Source organism: Pistacia vera, unplaced genomic scaffold (assembly GCF_008641045.1).
Source record: "Pistacia vera cultivar Batoury unplaced genomic scaffold, PisVer_v2 Contig699, whole genome shotgun sequence".
Classification (NCBI taxonomy): Eukaryota; Viridiplantae; Streptophyta; class Magnoliopsida; order Sapindales; family Anacardiaceae; genus Pistacia; species Pistacia vera.
This window is the reverse complement of record NW_022196555.1, coordinates 54242-69568: the sequence shown is the minus strand read 5'-3', so window position 1 is coordinate 69568 and position 15327 is coordinate 54242. Positions and strand designations below refer to the sequence as shown.

Sequence of the window (15327 nt, the reverse complement as noted above, 5' to 3'; positions counted from 1 at the left end):
GGGGTCAGTTATTAAATTATGGTGGAAGAATTGACACACGAACCCATCAGATCAAAGCTTTAATTATCAGAATTATGTGTGTTGTTATCATATAATAAACGGGTTAATATCGTTGTACTGTTCTTGTGTTAAAGATTAATAAACGATGATAGGAATATGAGATCCTAAATTCTCTTAAAAAATTCTTAGAAACAACACATTATGCCACTTAGCTGTCTTGTATCCAATGAGAAGCAGAAACTTCTCTCTAATTGATGAGAAGAAGACTGGTGTAGGACTCAGAACCACAAATGACGATATAGCCATACAGGCTTGGGGTTGGTTCGTTCAACTCATAAATGTTTCTTTTTCATGGGTTTCCCTCGTGAAAATGGCCCCAAAATTGCTGTGTCTCATTAATGCCGCTTTTGTTTTCGTAATCATATGTCAGTCTAAAACTTTTGTTTTTATTTATTTTTAGTATTATTTTTTATAGAAATATAATATTAACAAAAAGGTATATTATTTTAAAAATGATTGAGAATGTTATATTAAATTTATTTGATTAAATTAAAATAAATGGTCATATATTATTTGGTATATTGGTTTAAGTGAAATAAAATGGTAGATATATTATATAGATTCCTGAATTGTCATTCTTGTAATATTATATTTGGATTATTTCTTATCCCTTATATTTGAGATTTTGCTAAAACACTCTAATCATAATTAAAATTTAAATTATAATAAAAAACACCTTCACTCACCCAAACCACTGTCGCCCATCGGGTCGTGGCCATGGGAATGGTCGGCTATACGCGGATCTAGCCGTTTAAGGCTAGATCTGGGGGAGTAGCCAAAATGAAATGTAGGGCAGTCAAAGTTGAAAGGACAATACAATTTTAATTAAAATAAGTACAAGTTTTGTATTTATAAATTCTCATTAACTAATAAATTTATAATGTTCTTAATAAGTTTTCATCTTTTGAAATACTATATAATGACTTCATTATCAATATTATCAAATAATCTTTCCCTATAAGACAATTAGCTATCATTCAACCATTGAACACTATTTTATTCGCAAACGATTCTTCACAAAAATTCATTTTTGATAAGGGTCTTCCACTAGCAGTGGCAACGGGTGAAATCAATGCTAATTTCGTCAACAAATAAACTAATAAAAATACTTTAACAAAAATAAATTAAAGTAATTAAATGAATTGAAATAGTCTTAATGTATATTTTAAAAAAAAAAAAAATAGATCTTACATTTTATACATGACTAAAATTAAATTGATATGTGGAAAAAAATCTATTCAAATTACCAAATATTTGTATAATTAAATCCACATTTTCATAACACTTATAAAACAATTAAATTTAACTCCCATTGAATCAAACATTTTTTTATAACAAATATTAAAACATGTAGTCCCAAGAAAACCCATTCTTCTCGCTTCTCTTAAAAAGAAAAAAAAAAACAAACAAAAAAAAAACACAAAATCAACCAATTACATGACAAATGAATAAAAAACAAGTTATCGGCTTGATAGGTGAGAGAAAACTATATTGTGTGGATAAAGAAGAGATATTTAAGAAAAAATTTGAAACTTAAGTTGTTGAATTAGTATGGGCAATAGAGAAAGAACAAGTCTGGGAGGTAGGAAAAGAGAAGTTTAGTTTTGACAACCCAAAAGAAAAAAAAGAGATTTTAACTTATTTTAGAATTGAGATTTTTTTGTAATTTATTTTCATAGGGGTAAATTGTAAAACTTGTTAAGAATTTTTAAAACTAAGAGGGTCAAGTGGTCAAGTGGAGCGCCCCCCCCCCCCCCCCCCCCCCCCCCTCCCCCCCCCCCCCCCCACCCCCCCCCCCCCCCCCCCCCCCCTCCACCCCCTTCTTTTATTTTTAATCCATCTATCTCTAGCTAGATTGATGACCAGAAATAGCCAAATGGCCTTAGATCTAGCAAAAAATAGTCAGATCTGTGGTCGTTAACGGCCATGGATTTGGCTAAAAACAGCCACATCCTCGGCCATCTGGTCGTTTTCATCCATCGATAAGACCAGATTTCCAACCAGATTGGTGCACAATCGCCCAAATCCCAGCAAATTGTGTGTCATTCCGACGATGACAATGGCAACCGATGGCCAGTGTTGGTGGCCAAATCCAACCATCTATCTTGGGTAATTTGGTTCAAGCTCAAGGGTAATAATGTCTTAAAAATTTTGTGTATAAAGATAAAATAGTTCATGAATATTCTTGTAAATTGTGTCAAGAACAAGGGCATTATTGTCCAAAATTTTTAATAGTTAGGGGTAAAATTTTAACAAAATTAAGATCTCCAAGTAATAGTAGAATACCTAAGAAAATGGTTGTGTTCAAATTACTACCTATATAACCAACAGTGATTACTACTGGTATTAGAGGATTACTAGAATATTTTATTACTTGACAACCAAACATGATAATATTAATGAGTCTTTTTGGTACATTGTTTGAAATAATATTCTATTCTAATAGGATAGGATATGATTTAATCAAATATGATATGATTTTGAGAATGTGTTTGGAACATTTTTTGAAAACATTTTTGGAAAACATTTAGATTATTTTTTAACCTCTACATTTGTTAATTTAGCTAAACATCTCCCAAATTTTTTTTTTATAAATTAACAAAAATACCCACAACAGACTGTCGAAAGCCGACCACCACCGTCGAACAGTGGTCGACAATTGTCAGAATGGTGTATGACTGGCTAGATTTAACCAATCGTGCGTCGATCTGGTCTTTTTCAACTAGATCCATCATATATACAACTAGATCTATAGTCATAATCTGGCTATCATTAACGGTCAAATTGATTTAGCTATTAATAACCAAATCTCTAGTCATCATTAACAACCAGATTGATTTAACCATTAACAACCAAATCTCTAGTCATAGATTTGGCTGTTAACAAAATAACTTACATTTCTTTTAATAATTTCAACACCAAAATATATATTTCTAAAAGTTAAAAACTTATCCCATGTTACAACCTCTTCGATACAAATCTATAACTTGGAAGAGAATAAGATAATAAGGCGGTGAGGTAGGCAAATGCTAATTATTGAAGCAAAAGAGGAAATGTGGTAGGTCTACAAAGGGGAACGACTTTTCAAAGCTGTAACCTGTAATTAAACCATTAATTGAAGAGCCAAATGAAATGCATCTCTTCTAAGGAAGAAGAAAGAATTTGACAATTAAGCAGAAACTAAGTAGCAACTCTGCAACACATATTGGGTTAGGTGAGAATTGGGATTCACCCTTAATAGAAAAATAAATGTAGAGAAAACCAATATCATCTTAATCGATACATAAAATAATGGTCCGAACTACAGGTTTAATAGAATTGGATGACCCAACAACGTAACTCTACCGCACGTATATGTTCGGTGAGAATATGCAGTAGAATAATATTACACATACATCATTCTCATATAATATTTCTCATACAATATTATGTGGTAAGATGTGATTGGGTGAAAGTTTAATTTTAACTTTAAATTAGCCAATCATATCTTACTATATAATATTGTATGAAAAATATTATATAAAAATGATGTATATGTAATATTAATCTATACAGTATGGCTACTTATTTAACACCACAGAATTGTCAATAGAAATTCAATTATTATCTAGAAGCTTTGTAGATATGGTATAATCACAATGGCACAAGTTTCTATGAGCCTACAAAAGAGGATCTCCAGGCTGAATCAATAAATGATCTCAAAATGGGCTTTTCCTTCGATAGAAAATAATGAATAAGGGCCACTACTTTGTTGAGTAAGCCCCATCTTCAAGAAATTGATCATGAGGAGATGAGGGCTCAAGAAGATCAACGTTGAAAAGGAAGAATAGCCATTGAAGACTAGGAACATACGTACTGCCCTGCCCTGCCCTAGAAAGTCTAAATCTTAGAGATGATAATGAAAATCAATGATGTAGTTAACGAAATTGTCTCTTTTATTAATAAATTAATAAATACCCTTATAATGTGTAATTCTAAATCATTTTCATACAGGGGGATAATAGTTTTATTAACTGCTTCTGAGTAGTTTAATAGGGATTCTTAGATGTATTATTCAACAGGTTCTAAGTTCGAGTCTATCCTTGGTTACTAATAGGGATAGTCACTTAAACTCTTACCTTATCGGTATTCAGGGTTCTGAGAGATTAATTGAGATGTGGTAAGTTGGCCTAGACACCTCCGATCATCGAAAAAAAAAAGATAATAGTTTTATTTTTTTAATTGGATGGTACCATCACTATATTTGCAAAATTAATGAAGTGATGAAACTGTCTATACGTAATTTTGTGTCTTTCAACATATAGATGAGACTTATTTCAAGTTGCGTTTGGGCTTCCTTGTTGCCAACCCAATAACTCTAACCATATCCCATTGAAATTAGATTGAATAAAGTTGTCGTCTTCAGGATCCATAACAATAAGATTTTTAATGAACAATTACACTTAGAAATTTGTTTGATTATCCTATTTAATAACACCAACATGCATGGTTAATGAAGGAGAAAACAAAGGAGACATGAGAGAAGCGATTAGAGAGTTCACATGTGACTACAGAAAGAGGAACCCGTGAACATGCACTGATTTATAACGAAAGCAAACAAAGCACAGCATTTCGAGATCCGACAGCACTACATTACCCTATTTATGATGAGAACGACACTTTGGATTCTTCACTCATCCATCATCTTTTAATATCAATAGATTGAGACCCGTGACTTCTAATTATCAGAAAATGATGGGGTCACCAACCGTATGAACTTATCAAAGCTATCTTTTTCTAAATTATTTGGAGTCCACATTATTCTATGTTTCTATTTTAGATAATCAGGGTGTTTGGACCAGTTTGTGTGTCTCAACTAATTCCTGGAGTCCATTGGACACTCTATAAGCCTAAAGAACCATACAAACTATAATATTATTATGGTAGGTGGTCTCAAGGTTTAAATCCAAAAACTCAAGAAAAGGAGCAAGCCTCCTTGACCAGTAGGCTAACCCTACCTCAACTAATCATCCAGGTCCATTGAGCACCCTATAAGCCCAAAGGACCAGGTAAGCTACAATATTATTATGGTAAGTGACTCTAAAGTTTAAACCCAAGAACTCAAGAAAGGGAGCAAATCTCTTTGACGGATAGACCAACCTCTTGGGGTTTATTATTCTGTGTTTTCAATGTTGAGGAGATGCGCAACATTCTTATGCACATCTCAATTTCAAGTCTCTAAATCATGAACTCAGTAAAAAGTTCTCTTTAATGCTAAATACTCATCTCTTGATTGGCATGCATCAATAGAAAGTTTTCTTTTAAAAAGACATATCAAAGTAATTGGAAAAATACATAGATATAAAAAGTATATAAGTGTGAATTGAACATGCTTTACTATCATAGTAATTTGAATTTATTATTGATTTGAGAGAGATCAATGAAGACTCAGAATCCATAACGAAAGCTTCAAAGTTTTAGAAACAGATTCCCAAAAGCATGTTGAAAGAACACTAAATAAACTTGATAATGATCTCTGCACCGGCCTCTTCACTTCTTTGATTGTGAAACCCTTCTGATCAAAACCATGAAACAAAGCACCCGGTAAAGCACAAAGAATCCAATCAAGAAATAAATGTTTGTCCACCTCTGCCTCTCATGGAGTCCTCTCTTCTCCAACACATCTCCTCCTGTCACCATGCACGTGCTGTTCTCTTCGTACCAAATAAAGCACCTTGACGAAAGGCAAGAATACTCATTGATAAGGAGAGCGTCGAGGGCATATTTATACATTGAAAAGAAGTACATGAAGAGCCAATACTTGGGCAAACTGTCTTTTGAGATGAAGTAGCCAGAGAAGAGAAAGAAAGCACCGAGAAGTATTGTTACAAGTGAAGTTCCGGCGATGTAATTTGGTGCTAGAGAGCTCAAGAAGAGAACAAAAGAATTAGCCATTATAACTATCACCCAAATGACCAAAACAAAGTAAGCAAAAGCTTGCCATGAACCACAAAGCCCCACTAAGAAGTAGACCGAGAATGAGTATATGACTGCAACTGCAAGCAAGTATGGCAAAAAAACAAGAGTATTTGCAATGAGATAACTCGATAGCCGGTAAACCCCACTTGATGTTTCTCGCAGTAGAATTTGCCTTTCATTAATGAAGATCGGAAGAGTTTCAGTTGTTGAGGAGAGAAGGAAAGTGAGAGTGAAGGCAAAGAGACCAAACCTCTTCTCTATCCCTTGCTTATCATATCCCATATTGATGTAGATTGTTCCTAGAACAAGACCTACAATAAGAGCTTCTAATGTGTTTGTCAATAGCAGCTGTCTTGTTCTGTAAATAATCTTCCAAGACCTATTATATAGAGTGCAGATTTCTTGGATCCTTGAGCTTCTATATCTGATATTTTTCACTTCATGATCAAAAGAAACAGAATTAAAGGCAGAATCCTTAGGTGATGAAGGGAGAGGTGGTGGTGTAATAGATTTATAACTATCCTGGAGCTGGTTTAGTATTTCCATGGTATATTCAAGGGCGTTAAGTTGAGGGGGAACAGTAAAGCCATTGGAGAGTAAGAATGTTTGTAGGGAAGAAAGTGTGCCATGGTGCACAACACTCCCTTTTGATAGCATGAGAATTCTATCAATTGTAGAAAGGATCTTGAAACTTGGTTGATGTATGGATAAAACCACAGTGCGGTGGCGTGAAATAGCGATGGATTTGAGGATCTGCATCACGTTGCAAGCTGAGCTGCTATCGAGCCCTGAAGTCGGCTCATCAAGAAGCAAAACAGCAGGGTCATGGAGGAGACTGAGGCCTATGGAGACTCGTCTACGTTCTCCACCTGATAAACCATGAGCCAGCCGAGTATTGGCCAAGTGTGTTAACTTGAGCTCCGCGAGAAGAGTTGAAACAATGGTATCAATATGGGATGGATTAGGAACAAGAAGGCGGGCTGAAAAGGCAAAAGTTTCAGAGACAGTGAGCGAGGGGATGCATGCATCATGTTGAGGGACATAAGCGGAAAGCTTGCGGAACGAAGAAGGGTTGATAGGGGAAGAATTGAGAAGGAGAGTGCCATTAGTGGGTGAAATTCGAGCAGCTAAAATGTCAAGGAGAGTGGATTTTCCTGCTCCACTTGGACCAACAATGGCAAGGATTTGAGATGGATAGGCAGTGAGTGAGACATCACGCAGAATGTAAGATGGAGGTGATGATGTGCAAGCTTTGTAAAGGAAGGAGGGAACAATGGAGGAACTTGATTTGATATAGGAGATTGAGGAAGCTGTTAATTTGTAAGTTTTGGGTGGAGATGCTAGTGGCGGTGGTGACTGGTCTTCCATGGAGGACGAAGAGAAAGTTGAGGAGAGAATAAACTTGGGATAGAGAGAGAAAGATGAAGAGAGGTTTGTTGAAGAAATTTTCCATGAGTATAGTGTTGATGGAGGGATAAGAAGTAGAATTAAAAAGTTCTGGGGGTGCCATATTGGAACTAATATTAAAAATTAATTAGTACATAGACATGCCAAAATAGAAATATTACTAAAGCAAATATTCGATAGAGTTAAATAAAATTTAATTAAGAGAGAGAGAGAGAGAGAGAGAGGACAAAGAATGGTTTTAGATTAGTGAAGGTTAAGGGTTGATGAGAAATTGGGCAAAATAGATAGGGGTATTCAAAAGAACCGATTGGAACTAGAACTGACGGGTATCCGGCATTTAGTTTCGGTTTCTACCCATAACCGACTGTCAACGGGTAGGTTCTGGTTTCAAATTTTTGGAATCGTTACTGTACAGTTTCGATTCCGGTTCCTATAGTTAGGAACTGGAATCGGGATCCGAGACCAATTTAAAATAAAATTAAAGAATAGGGGGTTAATAAAATCTTTTATAGAAAAAGTAATGTGAATACATTTATATTTATACTTCATAACATTTAAAGTAATTAGTTTGACATTTGAGAATTTACCTTTACAAAGTAATGGAGTTTATAATTTGTAATTTTATTTTTGTTAACAAGTGCCAGGTGGGGGGATATTTGTAAAATTTTAAGGGTTTATTTGCCATTTTAAAAACTTTTGAGGGTAATTGAATTTTATAGGATACCCAGAATCGGAACCGGAACCATTGTTACAGGTTTTGGTTTTGGGTATCTATGGTTCTAGTTTTTTTGAAAAATACAGGATATCTGGAACCGAACACCCCTAAAAATAGAGGAATGGCGTCTGAGAATCATGTAATTATTAGAAGACAAAAGACATGATATACTCACTCACCAATCACACCATTCATTCACGAGCTCACAGTTCTCTCTGTGTCTCTGGAGATTTGGCCTATCTTAGAGTTGACGATGACTATGAGATGAGGTTTGCATTAAATAGTTGCCAGTCCGTGAATTCTTCAGTGCCATATACATACAAGAGCTAGCATCACCATCATGCATGAGAATGAGATCTCAACTTGATAAGATAATTTACAAATCAACTAGATTAACTAGATCACTGCTGCACTACTACTATATAGTAACAAAAGCTAGCCAATTTTTCATAAGATAATGGATAAAAAGAAAATTAGAGCAGAGAATTGAAACCTGGCTATATGTTGTAATCTATCTAGGAAGAAGAAAATTCAGTTGTAACTTTTTTATTTGAGTAGTTCTCTGAATATTTACTTAATTAATGTGTAGTGATTATAGAGACATATGCTTTAGGAATGAAGTAATAGTGTTTTAAAAGAATCATTATTGCGTGGCTTGATAATAACATAAAAAATGCAGTTCTAACATGATCTTTAAGTTTAAGTCCTTCTAATGGTAAAAGATCAAGAGAAAAATCTAACATAGTCTCTTAAGTTCAAGTTCTCATTACCTCTAATAAGAATGATCCTTGAAGCTTTTATTCGATCTATAGTTTTAGAATCTTGGAAGATTAGTTGAGGTGCAGATAAATTGATCCAAACACCCCAGTCTTAAAAAAAAAAAAAAAAAAATTCTCAAGCATAAATACAAACTGTTACCTATTGGTTAAATTATTTTGAAATGGGTACACCTCAAAGAGAGAGGTTCGAGCAACATTTAGGTTCAAGATTCTAAAACTAGGCCCTGGTTTGGAGAGGCTCTCACTATCTATAGCCTGTGAAAATAATGTATATTAAGTTGGGCCTAATCTAATGGTAGGCTACAGGCCCAAAAATTCAAAACCTTCCATAAAGGCGGGCCAAAAAGTCAAAGCAGTGACAACTATGTTTGGTGTAACCAAACTCTAGATCCTATCCAGTGGACCATATATCAGAAGACAGAAGTCATCATCCCTCTAACTCTTTAACCATTGGATACTACTTTTGTGGCTTGAGAATAAAGAAAAAGAGAGAATTTGTTTTCAGAAAAGAAAAGGATAATAAGGCATTTGGCTTGATTCCAACTACTGAAACGACAGCGCATAGGCTTCACTTTTTTAATTCTGCTTTCTTAACCTCAATAAACTGAATCCATTTATAAATCATATGAAAATACATTGAAACTCGTATAAAATTATTAATCAATCATTTTAACGAAGAAACTTATAGATAAGTAGGGCCACAGATTCTTCTTCACGTTTTAAAAAAAGCAAAAACCACAAAGAGGGATGGCACCACCCACGACACTCTAGAACTCCTCATCATCATAACCAACATCATCATCATCATCTTCCACTTTCTCTGCCACGTCATCTGCGATATGATCCTCCAGCGCATCAGCACCCTCAGCCAAAGCTAGTCCACCAACAACTCCAGCCACTGCACCCACAGCCAATCCCGTCCCCATCCCACCAAATTTACTCTTTTTCTCCTCCTGTTGTCCATAATACCCTCCACTTGCCTGACCATACGTTGTTGGTGGAGCATTGTACCCGCCGTAGGGATAACCGCCTGGTGGTGGAGCAGTTGAATAGTATGGATTTGGTGGCGGTGGTGGTTGAGCGTAGGGGTAACCGTAGGACGGCGGAGCAGAGTAGTCTCTGGATCCTTGTGGGGGGACCCCATAAGGAGCTGCGTAATACGCATCTCGTGGAGCATAGCGGGGATCAATGATCGTTACCTTAACCTCAACTTTTCCGTGAGGCCTCCCAGATGGTCGCCTGAGAGTCAAAGTACGGGTAACACGCTCACCGGCGCCGGTTTCATCAAGAACTTCTTTGAGCTTGAGGCGAGCGGAGCCGATCAGCTTCTTGGTAGCCTCCTCGTCGCCAGCGTGGACTATGTCGATGAAGAGTGTGGTTTCACCGTCGACGGGGCCAGGTAAAGAGATGGTAAGTCTCTCGTCCCAGTGGGGACAGGTGTCACCCTCTTCGTCGACCTTGGTAGAGGACTTGTAATTAGGATCAACCCAAACGACAGCGTATGGCCTGATGGGGCCGTAGCGCCAGTTGACGTTCTTGAGGTCTTTGGCTGAGGAGATGATGACCTCTACTTGGTAGCGAGAAGCCATTGAAAAGGATAAAATGGGAATTGAAAGTTGAGAAGGAAGAAGTGCGTTGGGAATATTTAGGCTTGCTATTTTTGATTGGTATTTATAGGTTTCAATGGAGGGTAAAATAAGCTTAGAGAGTAAGCATTGTATCTTTAATTCGAAAAGTTAACTGACAAATGGCGGTTTTAACTAGGGAAGGGCTACCGAGAGAATTTGAAGTTACTTGAAATAGGCGTATCCTGTGCATGTGATGGACTTTAGCTTCTAGATGCCAAGCTACACGGGATGAACGCGGTTCTAATTTTATTTTTAGTTCTGGGACCGTTTAAATATGATCAGTCGTTAGTCCAAGTGCTATTTCTATCCAAAGTTCCAACTTCCAAACCCGTTACTCAGTTGACCGGTTGATGCACGGTTTCTTTTAGGCTCCAATTAATAATTATTAAAGACTGCTGCTACTATTTGTAGACATTAGGACAATAATTTTACCAACAAATACAACGTAAAAATGTGCTTCAAGGCATCAAATCATTTTTGGAAAACTCCGATTATCATGCACCTTTTCAAACCAAATTAGCTTTGACCTTCGGACAAGAGTACCTAGAAGCAACCATAATCCCTTTCGTTCTAAACAGTGAGGGAAATATTATATTATATATGTTTTATGAGTATAAATAATTAATATGTTTGATTGGAAGGAATAAAAAAAATTTGGGAGACCCATTTACTAAATTGCCCTTTTTTCAATATTATTTAGATTATTATTTTTAACCCCTCAACATTTGAGAATTTAGCTAAAACACCCTAGCCACAATAAAAGTTTAAAATTTAACAAAATACTCCTAGTCACCCAAGCGATTGTCAGCCGACGGTGGTCGAAAGTGGCCTGAACAGCGCACAATCGACTGAATCTGGCCAGTTGTGTGCCGATCTAGTCATTTCCTACTAGATTGATGACCAAAAACGACCAGAGCTAGAATAGATGTGGCCGTTAACGGCCATAGATTTTTCGACCACATCTGGCTGAACGTACGCCATTCTGGTGACTTCTAACGACGACCGACGATGGTAGTCAGCAGTCGACAGTCGTCTTAGGTGATTGGAGGTATTTTGTTAAATTTTAAACTTTTATTGTGGCTGAGATATTTTAACAAATTCTCAAACTTTTATGATAGATTACCAGAATAATCTTTTATTACCGCTAATCAAACGACCCCTAATGAGTGTCTCATTTGAGAAACTGTAAATGCTAAAATTTACAATTGAATTGAAGACATAATCTTGTGGGGCAAGCCACTAACAACCTTGATGGACCTACAGGAGATCTTCTTGCGTCTATGAGAGAGCTTTAGCGATGCGAGGGAGTTGAGGTAGATGATTGGTTAGATAATACAAGAGCTAGAGCTTAGGGGCGATTTTTCCCAATACCTAATGAGAGGGCCAACCTTCGTTTATATAGTGAACCTAAGGGGTTCAAATCCTAGTAGGACTCTAATTCCTACTTGGTAGGGGGTTCTCTTTTCAGGAAAAGATTGGATTTTTTGCCTTTACCAGTCTAGACTTTCCTCTTTGAGTGAGATACAAGATCTTGTTAAAAGAGGAATTTGACCAGGATTTTGATCCTTATTATAGACTTCTATGAGCGAATGGGCTGGACCCAGTTCATCTTAACTTGGAGATGACCAAACTCATAGAGTAGGCAGTTCCCAAGGTATTCTAAGCGTGGGCTCAACCGAGATTGGGCCAAGACTCTGGGTCGTCACATATTAACGACGTTATTGGACCTCGTTAGGTCCAATATGAATTTTGACCCATACAGAAACTAAAAAAGCTTTGGTTGTGACTATAAAAATTAAATTTTTGGGTCAACCAGATTAGTGCTCATGGACTTTTGTTAATTTAGAGTTTATAATTTTAATAGCTTTCGTGAAAGTTTTGTTTATATCCAGGTCAATATTATTTGAAGATTATATAAAGGTTAGGCTGTAAAAGAGCAAGAAGGCAATGCTATCTATGGAGGGCAAATTTGTAAAGCCAAAATCACACCCTTCACGAGCCAATATTCTGTTAAAAACAAAAACGATCTGTCAAAGTAAGAAAGGCAAGTTACAAAGCTTATGAAGTGGTTAAATTTCAGTGGCCCAATATTTTACCATTTCTTATTGGTTTATGGCAGATGGTGTTTGAGTAACTTTTTAGTCCCTATGTTTTTGGTCTACTAACATCAAGGACATATTTATTTTTTACCAACTGTTGATGCTTGATTTTGACACCAACTAATCGCATGTGGGAAATGCTGAGCGGACTCAGAGATCTCACGTGTATATGGGGGTATTGGATTGAGTAAGAGATGAAGAACAATGTTTAAAGTGGCTCGGATGCTTAAGTAAACGACTCATACGTCCACTAATATTGTATTAATATATAAGATTAGGTCACGTTCAGCGAGCTGATTTATAGTTTCGAGAGTACAACTGGATACAAGAGAGAGAGAGAGAGAGAGAGAGAGAGAGAGAGAGAGAGAGTATGCTATTTCAGAGAAAAATTAGCTAATCCCACAAACGGGAGAGGAGTCCTCTATTTATAGTGGAATGAATTGAGGTAATGATTACTGAATCTGTGAATGGGTCAGATTGTCGTGCAAATCCTTCTTTGTGTCCTGTTGCTCACCTGCTCGAGTGATTTCCTCGACTTCCGTAGGGATTGGACACGTGGACTGTTACCAGCCTTTTGCAAATCTGGCGCATACCCATTGCACTGGTAGGAGCATGCTGCTTACGTCAACATGCGATGTGACTCCATCTGAATGGTTGTAAAACCTACCTAAGCTCCGACCGCCCATGCTAACAAGGTTCGACGTTAGCCCTTCTTTTTCAAGCATAACAAAAGTCCCCTAGTTTTTAAGGTTTGAGGATCGAACCTTTAGAACTACACAATTATGCCTTGATTTGATGTGTGTCGAATGGACACTGGTCGATCCGACCTAGTTGCAAAGAGGTCGCGAAAAACATTTCTATGCAAGCAACTTGAAATGATCTTCCTTAAGGTCCGCGACCTGTTCCAGACCTTATTCAATGCCATAACGATGATTCTGGTCTTGACCAAGGTTCACGACCTGATTACACTCAACATATTTTTTGCTGAAAGCAAAGTTACGTTGCTTCGCAACTGACACATGACAATGGCAAAGAGTCACATCGCTTCGCAACTGGCACACGATGAGGGCAAAGAGCCCCGTCGCTTCGCAACTGACACACGACAAAGAGTGTTTCACGTAACGACCTCTTCAGATGTTATCCATTGCACTTTTGTACCTGATACATTAAATGAAATACCTTTTGCTCTGACAGACGTGTCCTCCGCTCAGTAAATGCCAGCCATGCGCATTGAATGTGAGCCATGCTGAAACGACATTCCCAATCAGCGCATTAAATGCGGATGTGAGCGCATTTAATGTGGAGGAGAGAAACGAGCCGTCGCTTAAGTGTTTCAACGGAAAGAAACGACGATTTGGTTTCTCGAAGCATGACGGTCACTCTTCCCCGTTGATCAGTGACACGTGGTCGCGATCAATGGTGAGATGCGATTTTCGCTCAAACGTTGTTTGACTTCGTGAAAGCCAAACGCCACTTCCTTCACTATAAAACCCCAGGCTCTCCTCAGGTAATGTCACAATATTCACTTCTTCAGAGAGAGCAAGAAACTTTCGTGAGCCTTGATTTTATGTCTTTCAGATTGGTGCGCGCTTGACACTCAGAGTAGGAGGTTTAATCTTCATACTCAAGAGGTAAGGATGGTTCCTCGGCCACTTTATTTTTTCTGTTTTTGATAGTTGCCATGCGGTGACAGTAAGTGTTTGCCAGTAGTTGATCAGAGAATAAACTTTCTCCTAGGGTTTAAGCCATTGGGGGTGGCTCAAGGATTCTTTTAGGGTTTTTCTAAGGTTTAAGGGAGGAAGCATTTATTTTTTCCTCCACGTCATCATACGAAACAGTGTACAACGACTGAGTGATTCTTTCATGCCGCTTTTTTCAGACCACAGAAGTATAGGCCCTTTAGAGACCAGGACAGATGAGGGAACTAGCTCGCCGGTGCAGGATGCTCAAGCGGGTCCCTCTCAGGAGATTCTATCGATAATCACTGTTGAGGAGATTCAGAAGGTGGTAGACCAATACGCTTTCAGCGTAGAAGTCTTCCAACATGGGACGTACATAGCTCAGAATCCGCTAGAAGGAATGGCGGCGATCTCCGAGAAAATTTTTAAGAGTGGAGCGTTGATCCCTTTCCACCATTTCGTTAGGTCGGTCCTCGATCACTTCGGGATCGCACGACTACAGCTTACGCCGAATGCGTATATGATAGTTGTGGTTATATATATCGCATACGACGAGAACGGTTTGGGTGAGCTAACCATGCTAGAGTTCGGTTGCTCGTATTATCTGAAGAAGAGTAAAGACAAGGATTCCTTCTACCTCTCGAAGCGATCTATGATCGAAGCGGGAATACACAGTTATCCCAACAATGTCGGGGCATACGAGACGAAGTTTTTCTTCTTTCAATATGATGGCATTTACCAATTTAGGAAGTCGAGTAGGTTTTACTTCCTACGACTTGGCAAATTTTACTTCCTTTAATTTTCGCTAATGAGCTCTTTGTTTCTTCGCAGTTAACAAGACGACTAGGTTATCGACTCTCGAGGATCCTGACAGAATCACTGCATTGGGCCTTTTGCCTGAGGAAAGTCGTGACGTGAGACAACTTGTGACAACCTCGAACTTGAGGAGATACGGTTTCTTCAATCCCGAAGCGACCTTAGAGACCATACCGAGTAAGCACC

The 15327-nt window shown here is 37.6% G+C and overlaps 2 protein-coding genes across 2 annotated transcripts; both read right to left on the bottom strand.

Annotated features, from left to right (window-relative positions):
* Nucleotides 1–5475: 5475 nt before the first annotated feature.
* On the bottom strand, nt 5476–7534 carry LOC116114009 (ABC transporter G family member 4-like). Its single transcript, XM_031400156.1, has one exon. It carries the CDS (start codon nt 7384–7386, stop codon nt 5590–5592), a length of 1797 nt encoding a protein of 598 aa, XP_031256016.1. The 5' UTR covers nt 7387–7534; the 3' UTR covers nt 5476–5589.
* A 1975-nt stretch (nt 7535–9509) lies between these two features.
* On the bottom strand, nt 9510–10584 carry LOC116114010 (protein SRC2 homolog). Its single transcript, XM_031400157.1, has one exon. The coding sequence runs from the start codon at nt 10506–10508 to the stop codon at nt 9687–9689; it is 822 nt and encodes a 273-aa protein (XP_031256017.1). The 5' UTR covers nt 10509–10584; the 3' UTR covers nt 9510–9686.
* Between the last annotated feature and the right edge of the window lie 4743 nt (nt 10585–15327).